General features: G+C 45.1%; 2 protein-coding genes across 4 annotated transcripts; both read right to left on the reverse strand.

Moving 5' to 3' along the window:
* Positions 1-2,725: 2,725 nt before the first annotated feature.
* On the reverse strand, positions 2,726-19,728 carry LOC129143179 (PRAME family member 15-like). Of its 3 annotated transcripts, XM_063789162.1 has the most exons (5): positions 19,684-19,728; positions 11,848-11,880; positions 6,619-6,927; positions 5,370-5,951; positions 2,726-3,621 (listed from the first exon to the last, which is right to left on the reverse strand). In XM_063789162.1, exons 3-5 carry the CDS (start codon positions 6,909-6,911, stop codon positions 3,060-3,062), a joined length of 1,437 nt encoding a protein of 478 aa, XP_063645232.1. In that variant the 5' UTR covers positions 6,912-6,927; positions 11,848-11,880; positions 19,684-19,728; the 3' UTR covers positions 2,726-3,059. The 3 variants fall into 3 exon arrangements, with proteins under 3 accessions (XP_063645232.1, XP_054534089.1, XP_063645236.1); XM_054678114.1 differs by lacking the exon at positions 19,684-19,728 and having other exon boundaries at positions 11,848-11,902; XM_063789166.1 differs by lacking the exons at positions 11,848-11,880; positions 19,684-19,728 and adding an exon at positions 9,708-10,382.
* On the reverse strand, positions 17,721-19,270 carry LOC129143178 (heterogeneous nuclear ribonucleoprotein C-like 1). Its single transcript, XM_054678111.2, has one exon. It carries the CDS (start codon positions 19,253-19,255, stop codon positions 18,377-18,379), a length of 879 nt encoding a protein of 292 aa, XP_054534086.1. The 5' UTR covers positions 19,256-19,270; the 3' UTR covers positions 17,721-18,376.
* Positions 19,729-20,793: the final 1,065 nt, after the last annotated feature.

The following is a 20,793-nucleotide window of genomic DNA, read 5'->3' on the forward strand; positions in this document are numbered from 1 at the left end:
CCCACCTCGGCCTCCCAAAGTGCCAGGAAAACAGGCATGAACCACCACACCTGGCCATTAACCATTCTTGAAATATCACGTTGCATTCTTTAAAACTTCTAATCTTTCATATACATAAGTTACAACACAAATATTTATACTCTAATAGTATTCACATTATAGTAAATTTTTTTTCATCCTCTGTCGCCCAGGCTGGAGTGCAGTGGTGCGATCTCGTCTCATTGCAACCCTCACCTCCCGGGTTCAAGTGATTGTCCTGCCTCAGCCTCCTGAATACCTGGGATTACAGGCGAATGCCACCACTCCCAGCAAATTTTGTGTATTTTTAGTAGAGACGGGGTTTCACCATGTTGGCCAGGCTGGTCTCAAAATCCCGAGGCTGCCTTGGCCTCCCAAAGTGGTGGGATTAGAAGTGTGAGACACCATGCCCGGCCATAATAATAAATTTTATTTTATCTTTTTTTTTTGAGACGGAGTTTTGCTACTGTTGCCCAGGCTGGAGTGCAATGGCTCAGTCTGAGCTCACCACAACCTCCACCTCCCAGGTACAAACAATTCTCCCGCCTCAGCCTAACAAGTAGCTGCAATTACAGACGTGCGCCACCACGCCTGGCTAATTTTTTGTATTTTAAGTAGAGAAGGGGTTTCTTCATGTTGCTCAGGCTGGTCTCAAACTCCCAACCTCAGGTAATCCACCTGACTCAGCCTCCCAAAGTGCTGGAATTACAGGTATGACCCACTGCACCTGGCTCATAATAGTACATTTGTAAAAACACCATAAAATATAATCCTTGCAACACTCAATTATACCATCTGGTCGGATCTATCAGCAGATGGCACCCGAGACATACGGATTGGAAATTTTGATCTTATTATGAATGAATCCAGTCCAGAAATGCCCACCCTGCCCCCTGCTGGCTCCTGGGGCTCTGCTCTTTGGGGGAATCATGATGAAATTGTGGCAGAGAGTAGAAGTTGAGCCCCATTGCATGCCCTGAGTTCTTGTTGCCTCTCTATTATCAGGAAAAGGAGGTGAGATTGAAAGATGAAAAGTGCTGGCACTTCTGCTGAGAAGAGAAAAAAGAACAAGATGTATTGATCTTACTGTATGCCAGACCCCATGCCAAGCCCTAAACATGAACCATCTCATTGGATCCTACCAAGGTCCCATAAGCTGTTGGACATCATCATCCTCATTTTACAGGAAGCTGAGGCTCTTGGCTAACATCCCTGACAGCAACACCAGCCCCTGAGTACTCAGCAGGATCCTTCACTTGGGTGCCCATTATGCAGGCTTCCTCAGCACAGGGAAGGTCACTCATCACCCACAGGCACTTGATCGTTATCCACCCTTTGATGCTGTCAGATTCCAGAACACGCTGCACTAGTCTCTTCCTTCATAGGGAGAGAGGGAAGGTGTTATGAGAAAATCTCTCATCAATCTGACCTAGCTCCCCAAAAAGATGTAACTTTTAAAATGTCAGATGGAAATATTTAAAAAGTGTTACATGCCTGTATAGTTTTAGTATTTTACTTAAAGGGAATGTGGCTGTCTTTACTGGCTACAACGAGTTTAATTCAAGAAGGGCTGCTGGTCATCAGGAGAACAAGCAAGGGTTGATGCTGCCCAGAGTCTCCAGCCAATACACAATATGGACATCCCCTTCCACGGCAGCGGGAAGAGAGTGGCTCCTTGTGCAGTGAAGCTGACGTCCACCAACTAAGGCTTCTGGAAACATGTGGAGACTCACAGGGAGTGGGCGGGGTCTCAGCATCTGGCTAGTGGTGAAAGACGCTGAGAAGAAGGTGCTTTCCGTGTGGATTGGCTCACTGTTCTTGCCCAGTAATGTTCCAGGCCTTTGGTGTCCACCTAGTGTGTATTAACCCACTGAACAGCCACAGCAACTAACAAGGAGTTAACAGACATCTAAAGAAGTGAAGAATTGGAGGAGGCCAAGCCAAGCGTGGTGGTCCACGCCTATACTCCCTGCATTTTGGGAGGCCAAGGCAGGAGAATCACAAGCTCAGGAGTTCCAGATCAGCCTGGGCAAGACAGCGAGGCCTTCTCTCTACTAAAAAAATGTATCCAGGTGTGGTGGCTCACACAGCTGTAGTCCTAGCTACTCAGGAGGCTGAGGTGGGAGGATCGCTTGAACCCAGGAAATTGAGGTTGCAGTGAGGTATGATTGTGCCACTGCACTGTAGCCTGAGTGACAGGAGACCTCTAAAAAACAAAAACAAAAAAAAAGCCTGACACAGTGGCTCACACCTGTAATCCCAGCACTTTGGTAGGCCTACTTGCGTGAATCACCCAAAGTCAGGAGTTTGAGACCAGCCTGACCAACATAGTGAGGAAACCCTGTGTCTACTAAACATACACAAATTAGCTGGGCATGGTGGTGCATGCTTGTAATCCCAGCTACTTGGGAGGCTGAGGCAGGAGAATCATTTAAACCCCAGGTGGAGGTTGCAGTCAGCTGAGATGGCACCATTGCACTCTAAACTCCAGCCTGGGCAACAAGAGTGAAACTCTGTCTCAAATAAAAGAATGGGAGGAAACTGATTACAATAACCAAATTTCATTTAAATGCCTTGATTTTCTTGGGCTGCATCTTATTGATTGGACAACTCAGTCAGTTCCTTTTGTTTCTTCCATCAATAACTGAAGATTCCTGAGGCTTAAACTGGAAAACAGGTTACTTAATAATAGAGGGCACCAGACAGATTCTGCTCAGTTTTCCTTTATTTCTGATTGTTTCTTTACAACCATCCATGCAAGAGTAACTCCCTCATGTATTCTCAAGCCTGAATTCCACTCTAGACATTCAGATTCCCATTTTCGACTCTACAGGACACAGGTCCCCAAAGTCCCATCGAATCCATGGCAACATTTCCCCCAAGTCCAGCCCCTGCTTGATCAGCTTTCCTTTCCCACTTTCAGAGCCTATGTGTGAAAGGATGGGTTCTGTGATCCCTTTAGGATGTACCTAAGACCTAGGTTTTAGTTTCCAAGTGTCCAGAAGAAAGCGTTTGACATACCCATCCAAATAGGCAGGCATTCAACAGCAGTATTGATCTGCCTCCAGGTCATAAAATGACCTGTTGCCACAGTCAGGGCAGTTGTCAGTACAGAAAAAGATCCTCTCGGGGTGCCTTAAGTCCCTCACTCTGTTCATCAGCTCAGCCCTAATTTGAGCAAATCTGCTCCAGCAGAGAGTACCATCAGCACCATAACTCTCCCGCGGGGCAGGATACACCCCCACGCATAAGTTTTTGAGTATGATTGTGTGGCTCAGCAGGTTCTCCAGGGTGGCCATGGAGATGGGATTTCCACAGAAGCTGAAGGTGTTGAGCTCAAAGCAGCGGCTCAGGGCAGGCAGGATGGCATTGACTTGGGAGTCCATGATGCCACAGTCATCTAAATCCAGGTACTCAAGGGTGGCTGCAACTTTTTCTAGGAGAATTTGGAGAGGCACAAGACTGAAATTGGTCAGTCTGATGCCACTCAGGTCCAGGGTCTTTAGTTGACTGATACTCGGGTACTGGGATAGATGCTTCAAGTCTGATTCCAAAAGCACACAGTTAGTTATTGTGAGGACCTTTAACGAGGTCTTCAGACAGCTGGGGAGAGAGAGCAAGAAGTTAATTCTGGGGAATCATAGGGGTGAGTGGAGGGTAGTGGGGAATGGCTTCAAGGTAATGGATGGAGACCTTTTTGCCCAAGTCCAGGGTCATTCTGATGGCCTGATGGTCAACACTTAGGATGATGCGTGATGAAGAGCTTTGCCACCGAGGTCAATTCCACTTTAGGCCCAGCCCAGTAACTCACACCTGTAATCCCAGAACTTTGGGAGGCTGAGACTGGTGGATTCCTTGAGATCAGGAGTTTGAGACCAGCCTGGTGAACATGGCAAAACCTCCTCTCTACTAAAAATCCAAAAATTAGCCAGGTGTGCTGGCGGGAGCCTGCAATTCCAGCTACTTGGGAAGCTGAGGCAGAAGAACCACTTGAACCCAGGAGGTGTAGGTTGCAGTGAGCAGAGATCATGCCACTACACTCCAGCCTGGGTGACAGAGCGAGACTCTGTATTAAAAAAAAAAAAGGAGAAAAAATAATTCCATTTGAGGCTGACTCATTTCACCATCATTTATAGGAATGGATCAAGTTCACAGAATCCCTCAAGCTCCCTTTCCTCATCTGTCAGGCAGAAAACCACATCCCTGGGCCACAGGAGCCCAGTGGAGATGCAGGCATAAAGGACAAACCCAGACAGGATCCTGCAACATCAGCTGGGGTGGGCGGGCTGCAGGCGTACCTGACACGCCTGTATCATCAGCAAACCATCTATCACTTTCACCATTCTTTGTGCCTGCTCCCTGACCCTCTGTTTCAGAATCATGCATTTCCTAGGTAATTAATTTACCTGGAGCTCAAAAGAAACTTTTACAACAGGGAATTAGAGATGGGATCATTCATGTTCACCGAACTGTGGGGCACAAAGCTGATTTTCTGACATGTGCAGGTTTGCTGAGCATTCCCCTCTTCAGTGCCCACTTCACTTCCCTACTTCACATCATCTTCTTAAAAAGTATCTTGTTGGCTGGGCGTGGTAGCTCTCGCCTATAATCCCAGCACTTTGGGAGTTCACGGTGGATGGATCACCTGAAGTCAGGAGTTGGAGAATAGCCTGGCCAACATGGTGAAACCCTGTCTCTCCTTAAAATATAAAAATTAGCCAGGTGTGGTGGCCCACGCCTGTAATCCCAGGCACTCAGGAGGCTGAGGCAGGAGAATCGCTTGAACCTGTGAGGCAGAAGTTGCTGCGAGCTGAGATGTCACAACTGCACTCTAGCCTGGACCATCAAAGTGAAAATCCATCTCAGAAAAAAAAAGTAATCTTGTTTGTTTTTACTTTTATTTATTCATTTCTGACAGGGGTCTTGGTATGTTACCCAGACTGGTCTTAAACTCCTAGGCTCAAGCTATCCTCTTGCCTCAGACTCCCAGAATGCTAGGATTACAGGCATGAGCCACCGCCCCTGGCCGATTTTTCATCATCTTAACTTAGACACACGTCCTCAGGAAGAATTCAGAAAGGCACCCTCACTAGATCTGAAACCCCCAGTAGCTAGCTTCCTATTATGGCAACCTCTCTATAGCATCTCCCCTAGCTGATCCCTCTGCCTCTATTGCGATGGTTGCGTGATACACATTTCAGGACAGGGCCGCCAACAGGACAATGCATGGACATTCTAGTGTCCCCTTCACTGTTACATCCTCATAGGCTGTCTCACAGTAGATGCCCACTAGTGTTTATTGTAACAGGCTCTGCTGTGGTCTGCAGAGAAAGCTCACCACCCTCCCTCACCTGAGCAGCTGGTCCAGGTGGCCTTCGAGGAAAGGAACAGAGTTCATATAAAGCTTTTGGAGGCAGCGCAGCTTGAGGAACTGAGTGGTGAACTGGGTAACAATCTCCTTCTTCTGCTCTGGGGAAACGTAGCGAGAGACATCCATGTGGGAGAGAACGAGCTTCTGAAGATTCCTCATGTGGCCCAGGTATGGGGTAAACTGTGTCAGGAATTGCAGTTTCCACCTGCAATTCACTTCCACCTCCTGGATACAGTCTAGGTTCACCATTTTCAGGATGCTTCTGATATTGCGGAAGGGCATTCCCAAAATTTTCAGCTTCTTACAGCACAGGTGTAGTAAATCTCTCCTCTGCTTGACCCATAGAAGGGGGTAGGTGAGGTATTCATCCAGAGTCCTGTTCTTGAGCCAAAGTTCTACGAACACAGTCAAGGGTTGCCGTCCTCTCATCCTTGGACAGTCCTGCACTGGTTTTTTGTTCCTCTTGGCATTGAGGAAGCACCCATGGGCCATAGCTTCAGACCAAACCATCCAGAAGTTCTCACAGACATCCTGTAAATCCAGCACTTGAAGTTTACACCTCCTGTGGGAAAATAGACGTGAGACTGAGAACTTCAGAACTCATTTCTGAACTTAAACTCCACATCCTGGATAGCAGCTCCTCCCCTCCCTGCTTGTTGTCCCTCTCTCTGACTTTTCTTCACCCTGTTTTCCCCTTGGATCCTGCCCACTTCCACATTTTTTTGTTTTTTTTTTTGAGACCAAGTCTCCCTCTGTCGCCTAGGCTGGAGTGCAGTGGTGTGATGTCACCTCACTGCAACCTCTGCTTCCCGGGTTCAAATGATTCTCCTGCCTCAACCTCACAAGTAGCTGGGATTACAGGAACCCCCACCATGCCCAGCTAATTTTAGTATTTTTAGTAGAGTTGGGGTTTGCCATGTTGGACAGGCTGGCCTCCAACTCTTGACCTCAGCCTCCCAATGTGCTGGGATTACATTGTGAGCCACCGTGCCTGGCCCAGTTCTCACTTTTCATGGTGCCTTTCAGTGCCATTAGAGGAGAGGTTCCTGGTACCTCCATGGACCTTGTGTGGTGAGCAGTGCTTTCCCTGAGGAGCTGGTGAATGGCCAAGTCCTCTCAGCTTCCTCACCACCACCATGCCCCCTTGGGCCTCCTCACTTCTCATGACCCAGCTGTTCCTTCTGTTGGACACCTGGGCCCACCCCACCAGCCCACCTGGCCCACCTCACCTGGGACGAACCCCTTGGGTAAGCAGTGCATCAAGCCCATCGAGCACAGCTTGGAAGGCCTCCAGACAAGGCATCTTTATCAGAGGCCTCAGAGGGAGGCGGCGGAAGGGCCAGGCCTGCACCATCAGCTTCAGGGCCTCACAGCGTCTCCTGCTGAAGGCCTCCATGAACAGTGGGGGGAAAAGTTCCGTGGGCAGCTCCTCCAGGGTGGACATGGCTAAGGCTTGGTCCCTCAGCAGGCTCCGCCCCGCAAGCTCCAGGAGTCTGGGTGGAGTCCGGATGCTCATCTTCATGAATCTGCAGGGAAAACTTCCAGAGGACAAACCCAGAGAAAAGGCATCACTCTCAGGCCAAGCCCATGCAATCTCATCTTCTCCTATGGCAAAAGTCACTGCTCTGGCAATGGTGAAAGAGCCCTCAGTTTACTCGAATTCTACTCTGTACTCAGTGGCCATTAAGCCAGCATTCTGCCTCTGCTGCATCAGCATGAGCGTCTCCGAAGCAGTGAGGAAGCAGGGCCACAACTAGCCCTTCCTTTCTATCCAGTGCTCCATCCAGTGACTAGTGAGTGTGGAGGAACCTGAAAGCGAACGCCTCCTACCATTGGGGGAAATTACTAATTACTCAAGGTTCTAAAACAATGGGAATGGGAGTGTCACAAGCCTACATGCCCACATTTTCAGTTCCTACAAATAAGCTTGTTGGGAACATTCATGGGGCATCCCTAGAACAGGTTTTATTTGTTTTCTTTTCATTATTTAAGCTTGCTTTCTCTTTCTCTCTCTTTCTTCTTTCCTTCTTTCCCTCTCTCCCTCCCTTCTTTCTTTCTTTCCCCTTCTCCCTTCTTTCTTTGTCTTCTTTCCCTATATCCCTTCTCTCATTCTCTCTCTCTTTCTCTCTCTCCCTCTCTCACTCTCTTTCTGACAGGGTCTTGCTCTGTCACCCAGCCTGGAGTGTAGTGGTGGGATCTCAGCTCAGTGCAGCCTTGACCTCCCAGCTCAAAGGATTCTTCCTCCTCAGCCTCCCAAGTAGCTGGGACCACAGTTATGCATCACCACACCCAGCTCATCTTTTATTTTTTGACTTTTTGTAAAGACAGTGGATTTCGCTATGTTGTCCAAGCTGGTCTTGAACTCCTAGACTCAAGCAATCTACCCCTCTTGGCCTCCCAACATACTGGGATTATAGGTGTGAGCCTCTGCCCCAGCCACATTATTGAAAATTTCAGTGAGAAGCTTTGAATGCTATGTGACACTGTTATGCATCATTTGCAAGATAGATGTTTCCAATGCACACCTCTTACACATATTCAAACTGAACCACTTTGGCTAGATGCAGTGACTCACACCTGCAATCTGAGCATTTTGTGAGGCCGAGGCAGGTGGATCATCTGAGATCAGGAGTTCAAGACGAGCCTGGCCAACATGGTAAAACCCTGCCTCTACTAAGACAGCAAAAATTAGCCAGGTGCAGTGGTCTGCGCCTGTAGTCCAAGCTACTAGGGAGGCTGAGGGAGGAGGATCGCTTGAACCCAGGAGGCAGAAGTTGCAGTGAGCTGACATTATACCACTCCACTCCAGCCTGGGAAATAGGCTAGATTGAACAGAGAGACAGAGAGAGCTACATTTCACTAGACTTCTTAATCTCTACCCAGTTAATCCTGATTGGATTTTTGTCTTTCTTAATGATTAACTGATCGATTTAGATATTGATCCATCAAAATGAAAGATTTAGGGATAGGGTGAAAGTCCAGGACTCATTCACTGATTCCCTTCACAAACATGGAGTTTTACTAATATGTGTCCTTCAAAGTCCTGAGTGTGAGACAGGGAAGGGTTGAATCTCTTCCTGATATTAGACAGAAAGAAAGAAAACTTGAAAGTATCTTTGTTGAGGGATCCTTGGCTACATCAAATTTATCAAAATATTTCAGAGTTAAAACAGTTTTCAAAGACAGAGATGACAGTCCCTAAGAAAACACAATAGAAATCTTCATGTATCCGATGATCACCTGGGTCATATAATTTTTTTTGGTGTTGAGGGAGCTGAGTCTCACTTCGTTGCCCAGGCTGGAGTGCAGTGGCACCATCTTGGCTCACTGTCACCTCGGCCTCCAAGATTCAAGCAATTCTCATGCTTCAGCCTTCCACGTAGCTGGGACTACAGGCATGCACCCCCCACAGCCATGTCTCCATTTGGGTGGAAGAGGATGTGATTGGTTTAAAATTAAGGTCATAGATCCTTTTTGGTTAAGATATTGTTTTTGTTTTTTGGACAGGGTCTCTCTCTTTTGCCCAGGCTGGAGTACAGCAGTGGTGTGAGCATGGCTCACTGCAGCCTCAATCTTCTGGGCTCAAGTGATTCTCCCACACCAGCCACCCAAATAGCTGGGACTACAGATGCATGCCGCCATGCTCGGCTAATTAAAATAAAAAAAAAAGTAGAGGCCAAGCACCAGTGACTCACAGCTGTAATCCCAGCACTTTGGGAGGCCAAGGCAGGTGGATCACTTGAGGTCAGGTGTTCGAGACCAACCTGGCCAGCGTGGTGAAACCCCACATCTACTAAAAATACAAAAATTAGCCAGGCATGATTTCAGATGTCTGTGACACCAGCTTCTGAGGATGGAGACTGAGGCATGAGAATTGCTGGAACCCGGGAGGTAAAGGTTGCAGTGAGTTGAGATCGTGCCACTGCACTCCAGTCTGGGCAACACAGTGAGACTCCATCCCCACCCCCCAAAAAAACGTTGTGTAGAGTAGGGTTTTTGTGGTGTTGTCCAGGTTGGTCTCAAACCCACGGGCTGAAATGATCCTCCCACTTTGGCCTCCCAAAGTGTTGGGGTTAAAGGCATGAGTCACTGCTCCCTTCAAGAATTTTAAAAAGGCATCAGCTAAAGCACAATCAACTTTTTTGAAATAAAGACAGAACTGCATTTAGAGGAAAACATTCAAAGCTTCAAATTGTTCATATATATATATAAAAAGGACAGGATATAGCTCTGTGCCATCGTAGGCTGCACTGTCACCATCCCAGACCGGCTGACTGTAGGTCAGATGGAAGTGTCCTTACAGAAATTAGTGACTTACCAGATCTGGATGTAGTCTAGAAGGTGCTCAGACCTCAGGAAGAACCAGGCAGGAACTCCAGGCTTGAAGACTTTGGGTCTCTCCTGTGGGTCTTTAGAAGCTTTTATTGACCTTTCTAATCACAACTCCCACCCACGCCCCTCCACGTATCCGCTGCTAGCTTCCAATCAGAAAATGATATCTGATTGCATTTGTGAAGCTCCACCCAGGTAATCCTGATTGGGTTTTTGGCTCTCCCCAGATTAATGGATTGAATCAGATATCCATTCATATCACATATCCATATTCACTTCATGAAGCAAGAAATTGACAGTGTTAGGGATAGGGTTGAAGTCAAGAATACATTCATTCAAGGCCAGACGAAGTGGCTCACACCTGTAATCCCAGCACTCTGGGAGGCAGAGGCAGGTGGATTATCTGAGGTCAGGAGTTTGAGACAAGCCTGGCCAACATGGTAAAACCCTACCTCTACTAAAATTAAAAAATTAGCCAGTTGCGGTGGTCTGCGCCTATAGTCCAGGCTACTAGGGAGGCTGAGACAGGAGGATCGCTTGAACCCAGGAGGCAGAGGTTGCAGTGAGCTGACAATACACCACTGAACTCCAGCCTGGGAAATAGGCTAGATTCAAAAAAAAAAAAAGAAAGAAAAAGAAAAAAGAGAGAGACAGAACGACATTTGATTCGAATTCTACCCAGTTAATCCTGATTGGACTTTTGGCTTTCTTCCAGATTTACTGATGGAAGTAGATATTCATCCATCAAAGTGAAAGATTTAGGGATAGGGTGGAAGTCCAGGACTCATCCACTGATTCCCTTCACAAAAATGGAGTTTTACTAATATGTGTCTTTCACAGTCCTGAGTGTGAGATAGGGAAAGGTTGAATCTCTTCCTGATATTAGACAGAAAGAAAAGACTTGAAAGTGTCTTTGTTGAGGGATCCTTGGCTACATCAAATTTCTCAAAATATTTCAGAGTTAAAACAGTTTTCAAAGACAGAGTTGACAGTCCCCAAGAAAACACAATAGAAATCTTCATGTATCCAATGATCACCTGGGTGGTATAATCTAATTTTTTTTGGTGTGTGTGAAGCTGAGTCTCACTTTGTCGCCCAGGCTGGAGTGCAGGGGCGCCATCTCAGCTCCCTGTAACCTCCACCTCTGAGATTCAAGCAATTCTCATGTTTCAGCCTTCCACGTAGCTGGGATTACAGGCATGCACCCCCACACCCATGTCTCCATTCCGGTGGAAGAATTACAGTGAGGACGTGATTGGTTTAAAATTAAGGTCATAGACCCTTTTTGGTTAAGATATTGTTTTTATTTTTTGGACAGGGTCTCTCTCTTTTGCCCAGGCTGGAGTACAGCAGTGGTGTGAGCATGGCTCACTGCAGCCTCAATCTTCTGGGCTCAAGTGATTCTCCCACACCAGCCACCCAAATAGCTGGGACTACAGATGCATGCCACCATGCTCGGCTAATTAAAAAAAAAAAAAAATAGAGGCCAAGCACCAGTGACTCACAGCTGTAATCCCAGCACTTTGGGAGGCCAAGGCAGGTGGATCACTTGAGGTCAGGTGTTCGAGACCAACCTGGCCAGCAGGGTGAAACCCCACCTCTACTAAAAATACAAAACTTAGCCAGGCATGGTTTCAGATGTCTGTGACACCAGCTTCTGAGGATGGAGACTGAGGCATGAGAATTGCTGGAACCCGGGAGGTAAAGGTTGCAGTGAGTTGAGATCGTGCCACTGCACTCCAGTCTGGGCAACACAGTGAGACTCCAACCCCACCCCCAAAAAAAACGTTGTGTAGAGGAGGATTTCTGTGGTGTTGTCCAGGTTGGTCTCAAACCCACGGGCTGAAATGATCCTCCCACTTTGGCCTCCCAAAGTGTTGGGGTTAAAGGCATGAGTCACTGCTCCCTTCAAGAATTTTGAAATGACCTAAACCAAAGCACAATCAACTTTTTTGAAATAAAGACAGAACTGCATTTAGAGGAAAAAATTCAAAGCTTCAAATTGTTCATATGAAAAAAAAAAGGACAGGATATAGCGCTGTGCCATCGTAGGCTGCACTGTCACCATCCCAGACCGACTGATTGTAGGTCAGATGGAAGTGTCCTTACAGAAATGAGTGACTTACCAGATCTGGATGTAGTCTAGAAGGTGCTCAGACCTCAGGAAGAACCAAGCAGGAACTCCAGGCTTGAAGACTTTGGGTCTCTCCTGTGGGTCTTCAGAAGCTTTTATTGACCTTTCTAATCACAACTCCCACCCACGCCCTTCCACGTATGCACTGCTAGCTTCCAATCAAAAAGCAATATCTGATTGCATTTCTGAAGCTCCACCCAGTTAATCCTGATTGGGTTTTTGGCTCTCCCCAGATTAATGGATTGAGTCAGATATCCATTCATATCACATATCTATATTCAGTTCGTGAAGCAAACAATTGACAGTGTTAGGGATAGGGTAGAAGTCCAGCATACATTCATTCAAGGGTGGGCGAGGTGGCTCATACCTGTAATTCCAGCACTTTGGAAGGACAAGGTGAGTAGATCACCTGATGTCAGGGGTTCAAGACCAGCCAGGTCAAAAAGGTGAAACCCCGTCTCTACAAAAATACAAAAATTAGCTGGGCATGATGGCAGGCGCCTGAAACCCAGCTACTTGGGAGGCTGAGGCAGGAGAATTGCTTGAACCCAGGAGGCGATGGTTGCAGTGAGCCAGAATTGTGCCACTGCACTCCAGTCTGGGTGACAGAGGGACATTCTGTCAAAAAATAAAAAAATCATTCATTCATGAACTCCACAAACACTGATGGTATTTTACTAATATGTGAACTTCATAGTCTTGAGTGTGAGGCAGGGAAGGATTTGATCTGTTTACGACATTAGACAGAAAAATAAAATCTGAAAGTAGTGTTGTTAGGAGATCCTTGGCCACATCAAAATATAAAAATGCTTTATACTTTAAAAAGCTTTATAAAAACAGAGGAGTCATCCCTATGAAATCAGAATAAAAATCTCAAGGTATTGAATGGTTTTTGGGATTTTGTATAACCTAAGGTAGCAGATTACATGCTCGTTCTGGTGGAGGAGAGGTGCCACTGAGGGCGTGAGTGGTCTCAGGGCTTAGGTTAAGGCTTCTTTGGAAGAAATTGAAACCACTTCCCTAAACTTTATAAATTTAATCAGTGAAGAAGGGAGGGAGAGAAACAAAAATAAACCAAGCTTGCAACACATTCAGCATTCATCAGGAGGTCTTCTTGCTCTCTGACCTGGTTCCTCATGGTTGCTGGCAGCCTACTGTTCCAAAATCATATAGACCTTAGATTACAGTTCCCCTTAACTTCCCTGCAGACAACGATTTACGCATTGTAAAACATTAACTTTTTCATCTGAGATATTCTTTCAGGTTCTGCATGTCAGTGAAACTACTGATGCCAGCTGATCTGAAGGGCCCTGCAATGCACCAACTCACCAAAGAATGCAGTTTCTACATCCTGTTGACTTCTTCCCTCTTACTGCTACCCCAACTTTCCAGCCCCTTGCTATCCAGCATCCACTGGAAACCCTCAGTACTCCTTGGGGAGATGAATTTGAGGATCTCCTCCTAGCTTCTCATTCAGCCAACTTGTGATCATTAAACTCTCTGCTGCAAACCCTGCAGTCTCAGAATATTGCTAAGCTACTGTGCAGCAGGCATAGGAACCTGATGGTCCTGTAATAAAGTCATGTGAAAATTACAAATGGGAAGTGATGGTGGAGCTGGTCAGGGTTGAGCTGGGTTTTTAATGGGAACCTGGGAGTGAACCAAGACTTGCTGAACATGTTGGGGGTTATTGAGTGGGTGTAAGAGGAATCTATCTAACATTGCACTGATGCCCTTTTGGTTTTAATCCTTATGACCAAGTATGAGTCTTTCAAAACAATTTGTATAATCCTCCTTATTTTTCCTTTCAAAACCTTCAACTTCCTTTATCTCCCCAAATAATCTCACATCTATTCCCATTTCTTTGCTTACTTCATAATAAACATTTTTTTTTACAGAGTCTTCTTCTCTGTTAAGTAGACCATATATGTTGTTGCCACACAAGATGAGTAACCTGGTTCTCTGGACAGAAAGGGTCAAAAGGATCCCATTCCTCAACAGCTGGGGGTGATGTAAAGGTCATGGTTATTCTTTGTCATATCGGCACCTGCATATTGCCAGTGAAAACTTGCAGGGCACATTGGGCAGGCTTCCAAATTCACCACCTGTGGAAGGTCTTTCGATTGGCTTACATCCTGTCCCTGAGTAAAGTGTCTGATCATGAGTTCATGAGTGCCTCAAACCCCACAAGTATTGATGAAGGCTTCACCCACTGACAGTGAGAAGGACGCTGATTTGATTCTGATCATGAAGTTTTGCTGGTTGTCTTGCAAGGAATATGTTTTATCCTGTTATGTTGTTATCTAAAGCCAATGATTGTAACCTCTGTCTTGTCCTGTCCAATGGAAAAAAACAAAAACAAAAACTCAATTCTATTTGAGCCTTGCCAGGTCAATAAGACAAAAGAAAATTTAAAAACAAACTGATAGGAGGAGTCCCATTCCCTTCTTTTAACCTTTCTTACAAAAGCATTCCAACTTGTAACAGACTTTGGAAAACACCCACTTTGTCAGTGTGTGTCTTCCAGGTCAATCCTCACATTTAGCTTCCAGTGAAGCTTTCGTTAATTATTTCTACCTCAACAGCCTTATCTTCTATTGACACAAGGTTGCATGGTAATGGTTTGAATTGGGGTGGGAAGAAAAAATATTTCTATGTCTTTTATAAAGTAATCCTTGCATGTCATCTCCATAGAAGAATGAGTAGGTTCCTCTCCAAATATGTCCTGAGTATTGATGCATCCAATAAACAAAACTAATATTTATTTCATATACTAGAGCTATAGATGCATTCTATTTCCCTCTAGAATCTCCAATGAACCAATGTCTAGTTTCAGTAAGTTTCTCTGATTATATGGCAGAGGGTAACATGGTCATGTTCTGATTCTGTGTCTATGTCGATAACTATAGCGTTCCAGTCTTCATAATATGCGTCAAACCAGAGTTTATTCTAGTCGGAGTCTGGCACACCATCTAGATTAGACCCAGTTACACTAATGTTTTCTATGCATAGAGATAAGTTACCAGTAATGAAATCAATAATAGTCATAGGTCACCCATTTGCACCTATAGCTTCTTCTCAATGCCAAGTCATTTAATTATAAATATTAACCAACCTACCAAAGGAAGGATAACAAATCTTATCATGAATTTAGCATCCTCAATTGCTACCCAACGGTGTACGAAAGCAGGTTTTAGTATTAGGTGTGATCCTTCCCTTTCATCTAAATGACTCCATAGCCAGCAATTGCTTTGGTTAGTGAGAGTGGCTACATTTTGAACAGAAGATCTTAGAAAGTGTTTGGTTTGAGTGGTGAAAGTACCTAACAACATAAAATATAGGTTTGATAATTTTGTGTTAATACAAAACAAAACCAAGTCTCAGTCAATGGAAGAAGATCAAATGGAGTCTTGCTCCATTGTCTTGGAAAAGCTGTCTACCAGGTGATGATGTGTGCTTCTAGGGAAGGCTTTTCCTCAGATATCCTTAAGTTTAAGTCATCTGGTACGGTCCCATCCAATGCTGTTCATGGGCAGATTTCCCTTGGTGTCATTTCTAAAGGATGCAATCTCCAAATGCTAGGGCATGAAGGTCTAAGCATCACTGAAAGCCTCCTTCACCTAGTGGAAATAGTCTTTCAAATACTGCATCAAGGTCTTGCAGTATTGATTCATATTGTTACTGAACGATGGGCTCACTCTTCTAAGTGCATAGAACCCAATACTATGACACCATGTTTGAGAAAAGTAAAAAAGATTCAGCCAGGCATGGTGGCTCACGCCTATAATCCCAGCACTTTAGGAGGCTGAGGCAGGCAGATCCCAAGGTCAGAGGTTTGAGACCAACCTGGCCAACATGGAGAAACCCCCTTTCTGCTAAAAATACAAAAGTTAGCTCAGTGTGGTGACATGTGCCTATAATCCCAGCTACTCAGGAGGCTGAGGCAGGAGAACCACTTGAACCCAGGATGCAGAAGTTGCAGTGAGCCAAGGTAGCACCATTGTACTCCAGCCTGGGCAACAGAGACTCTGTCTCTAAACAAAAAATAAAAAGAATGCAGTCTCCTTTATTGGTTCAGCTAATTTTAGTTTCAAGATACAGTTTGTTCACTCAACCTTTGTAGAATACGAAGGATAATGAAGTTTATATTAGTGCCATTGGATCAGTAAAATCTTACCTGTGTGATAACCTGCCCAGTAACTGAGTTCTCCTCCCATTGGAGATTTCTCCAGAGATGCCCCAGAAAGGAAGCAAATTTTATAATCATTTTTTTGACTATGACTGTGGCATCAGTCTTTCTAAAAAGGTAATCTACAACCCATCCTGAAAACGGACACACAATCACAAGAACTGTAGCCTTTTTACATGGCTCACTGACATCATTGGTCCACGACAACCCCGTTTCTTGCAGCTATATGTGTGTATGTCTACCTATTCATATCTGTATCTATTTCCTTTTATTACCATGATTCACTTCCACTCTCCTTTCCATAGACAGCCACTCTACTCTTTGACCTAGCCTTGAATTTGCTTGTGACCTCATGGAACATAAGTATATGGAAAGCATATAGACTATATACTTGCATTTTGTATGTGTATTTATTTAAATCCACATATATGTTATAGCGTATGGTGCTACAGAAAAGGACCTCACAATTAATTGTCCAGTCCCAGACACTTTGGAGAGTGAATAGACATGCTGTTATAATAATTATTATTATTTTTGGAGATAGTGTCTGGCTCTGTGGCCAGGCTGGAGTGCAATGGCATGATCTCGGCTCACTGCAACCTCTACCTCTTGGGTTCAAGTGCCTCTCCTGCCTCGGCCTCCTGAGTACCTGGGATTACAGGTGCCCGCCACCACGCCTGGCTCTTTTTTGTATTTTTAGTAGGAATGGAGTTTCTCCATGTTGGCCAGGCTTGTCTTGAACTCCTGACCTCAGCTGATCCACCTGCCTCAGCCTCCGAAAGTGCTGGGAATACAGGCCTGAGCCACTGCACTCGGCCTCTCATGTGCCTTTTTAAATTGATGGGAAAATGACACCCAGGATAATTTATGGCCATTGTGGGAATTATTGGAAATCTTTAAGACTGTTTTTCTTACAAAACCACAATTGTAGGATTAAACAGTCTGAACGGGATGCTAGCACGTAGAGCCTTCTAAACTCTCTCTTCTTTTTTTGGGGAATTTGGGATCTGCCTACTGATTACAATTAATTGGTTGTCTTAAAAAACTCTTTGGTTAAGATTTTTTTTTGACAAGGTCTCACTCTGTTGCCCAGGCTGGAGTACAGCAGTGGTGTGAACATGGCTCACTGCTGCCTCAATCTTCTGAACTCAAGGGATTCTCCCACCTCAGCCACCCAAGTAGCTGGGACTACAGATCCATGCCACCAAGCCCGGCTAATTTTTTAAAAAAGAAGCAGGGCATTGGTGGCTCACTGGTGTAATCCCAGCACATTGGGAGGCCAAGGCAGGTGGATCACTTGAGGTTAGGAGTTCGAGACCAGCCTGGCCAACATGGTGAAACCCTGTTTCTACCAAAAATATAAAAATTAGCCGGGCATGGTGGCGGGTGGCTATAATCCCAGCTACTCAGGAGGCTGAGGCATGAGAATCGCTTGAGCCTGGGAGGCAGAGGTTGGAGTGAGTTGAGATCATGCCACTGCACTCCAGCCTGGGTAACAGAGCCAGATACCATCCCCACCCCTCAAAACAAATGTTTTGTAGAGATAGGGATTTGCCATGTTGCCCAGGTTGGTCTCGAACCCCTGGGCTCAAATGATCCTCCCACCTTGGCCTCCCAAAGTGTTGGAATTATAGGCATGAGTCACTGCTCCCAACAATAATTTTTTTCTTTAAATTCCTGGTTTAATAAGGACTTGTTTATTTTGAGGAAAAAAGGTCCCAAACATGGAGCTGTTCACAAAAATAACCCACAGTATCAACTTTAGAAAACACATTTTAAGAGTATAACACTAATTATTTTTCTGAGGATGCATTTGACATGCCAACTCTCATTCACAAAAATACATTGTTAGATTTTTGTTGAACTGCCCCACACAGCACACTAATATGGGGTGTAACACACATACTTCTAACTCCAAGCTGCTATCAGGAGCTACTCAACTCAATGAGATTGCCTTTGCAGTTAGGGAAGCAACTACTGAACTTATGTATGAAAGAAAAGAACCGTATTCCCTGAATAACAAGAGATTATTTTGGAGACAGTTGATAAAAACCATACATCCTTTTTACTGTTAAGTCATAAAGAGGTGTCAAAATTAAAAGCAAAAATTACAGGGTAAGACTTAAGAAAACTTCTAGGAGCATCAAGGGAAGTGAAAATGGAACCAGGTGCAGGGCAATATGAATTAATGAATGTGGGAAGGACAAGGATGGGGAGAACAGTAAGCATGTGCTGAAGATACTAAGGGAGAGGATCTGGTGAAAAATTTGATGTTAGACAAGCTCCTAGGTAAAGAAACAATGGGATAAGATTTCTCAACCCCCCTATGTGCTTAAGAGTCATCCTGGCCATTGGTGCTGTCTCTGTTATCCTCTCCTTCCTCAGCCCCTTTTTCATCATCCTTGATCAACTCCAGCTGGTTGTCCCCCTGATCTTCATTATCATCATCATACAGTAGGTCCCCCTCCTCAACAGAGTCATCTGCACCCCCCTCAGACTCCATCTTCACATGTGTCTCATCGTTCTTCATGGAGCTACTGCTCTGCTCCTCTTCTGACTTAGCATTTTTCACCTCTACCTCTTGTTTGCTCTGTTCCTTTTCAATTTTTTCCAGGTTTTCCAGGAGAGAATCCACTTTCTGTTTTATCTGGGTCAACTCCTGCTTAATGGCCTGAAGGTCATCTCCTTTCAGCTTTCCAGACTTGGAAGATCCCCGCTTTCCACTCTTAGAATTGAAGCCACTTTTGCCCCTTCGTGAGGTGTTTCCTGATACGCGCTGACGTTTCGAGGGCACTACAGCCAATGCCATAGCAGGAGGAGGAGGTACACGTGCTGGGAAACTGTACATCCCATCATAATAATGCCGTTGAAAGCCATAGTCCAAGTCAAAAGAGGAGCCGTACATCTCTGCTGCTGATCGTTTCACACCTGCGTTTCCTCGATTCACTTTTGGCTCTGCAGCCAGGTTAATATCTACAACTTGGTCAGCAATCATTCTGCCATCCTCTCCTGCTACAGCAGCCCGGGCATTTTTCTCCTTATCATATTGAACGAAGGCAAAGCCCTTATGAACAGAGCAGCCTGCAATTTTGCCATACTTGGAAAAGATCACCTCCACATCTGATTTCTTGACAAGAGTGTTGAGATTCCCAATGAACACACGGGAGTTCATGGAGTGAGGATCCATCTTGTTGGTAACGTTGCTGGCCATTGTGTTGGATGATAAGGTTTCTCCAAAAGCCAAAAACAGGAGGAGGGAGGGAGAAGAGATTCGATTCTAAGTCTCCTACTGCCGGGTTCTACGTGGAGAAGCTGACTGCAGCTCGAGGCCAGAAATGCAGCCAAAACAGCTCAGTCTTCCTCTCTTCACAAAATGGCTCCCAACAAGAATTCTGAAATGACGTAAAGAAAAGCACAATCAACATTTTTGAAATAAAGACAAAACTGCATTTAGAAAAAAAAAGATCAAAGCTTGAAACCGTTCTTATGAAAAAAAGAAAAAAAGACAGGATATAGTTCTGTGCCATCGTAGGCTGCACTGTCATCATTCTACATCGGCTGACTGTAGGTCAGATGGGAGTGTCCTTACAGAAATTAGTGACTTACCAGATCTGGACTCAGTTTGCAGGGTGTTCAGACCTCAGGAAGAACCAAGCAGGAACTCCAGGCTTGAAGACTTTGGGTCTCTCCTGTGGGTCTTTAGAAGCTTTTATTGACCTTTCTAATCACAACTCCCACCCACGCCCTTCCACGTATGCACTGCTAGCTTCCAATCAAAAAGCAATATCTGATTGCATTTCTGAAGTTCCACCCAGCTAATCCTGATTGGGTTTTTGGCTTTCCGCAGATTAATGGATTGAACCAAATATCCATTCATATCACATATCCATATTCATTTCATGAATCAAGAAATTGACAGCATTAGGGATAGAGTGGAAGTCAAGAATTCATTCATTTAAGGCCGGCTGAGTTGGCTCATGCCTGTAATCCCAGCACTTTGGGAGGCCAAGACAGGCGGATCACCTGAGGTCAGGAGTTCAAGACCAGCTTGGCCAATATGGTGAAACCCTGTCTCTACAAAAATACAAAATTATCCGGGCATGATGGCAGCTGCCTGTAATCCAGATACTTGGGAGGCTGAGGTGGGAGAATTGCTTGAACCCAGGAGGCTGAGGTTGCAGTGAGCTGAGATTGCACACAGCCCTCCAGACTGGGTGACTGAGGGAGACTCTGTCAACAACAACAACAACAACAACAACAACAACAACAAAAAAGAATGCCTTCATTCACGAACTCCACAAGAACTGATGGAATTTTACTGATATGTCACCTTCATAGCCCTGAGTGTGAGGCAGGGAAGGGGTTGATCTGTTCCGGACATTAGACAGAAAAATAAAACCTGAGAGTAGTGTTGTTGGGAGATCTTTGGCCACATCAATATTTTAAAAATGCTTTATAGTTAAAATAGCTTTATAAAAACAGAGAAGTCATCCCTACAAAATAAGAATAAAAAGCTCCATGTATGGAATGGTCTTGTGGGTTTTATATCACCTAAGGTAGCAGGTTATATGCTCATTCTGGTGGAAGAGAGGTGCTACTGAGGGTGTCAGTGGTCTCAGGGCTTAGGTTAAGGCATCTCTGAAAGAAATTGAAACCATACATATAAACTTTATGAATTTAATCAGTGAAGAAGGGAGGGGGAGAAACAAAAATAAAGCAAGCTTGCAGCTCATTCAGCATTCATCATGA

Source organism: Pan troglodytes, chromosome 1, assembly GCF_028858775.2.
Source record: "Pan troglodytes isolate AG18354 chromosome 1, NHGRI_mPanTro3-v2.0_pri, whole genome shotgun sequence".
Taxonomy (NCBI): domain Eukaryota; kingdom Metazoa; phylum Chordata; class Mammalia; order Primates; family Hominidae; genus Pan; species Pan troglodytes.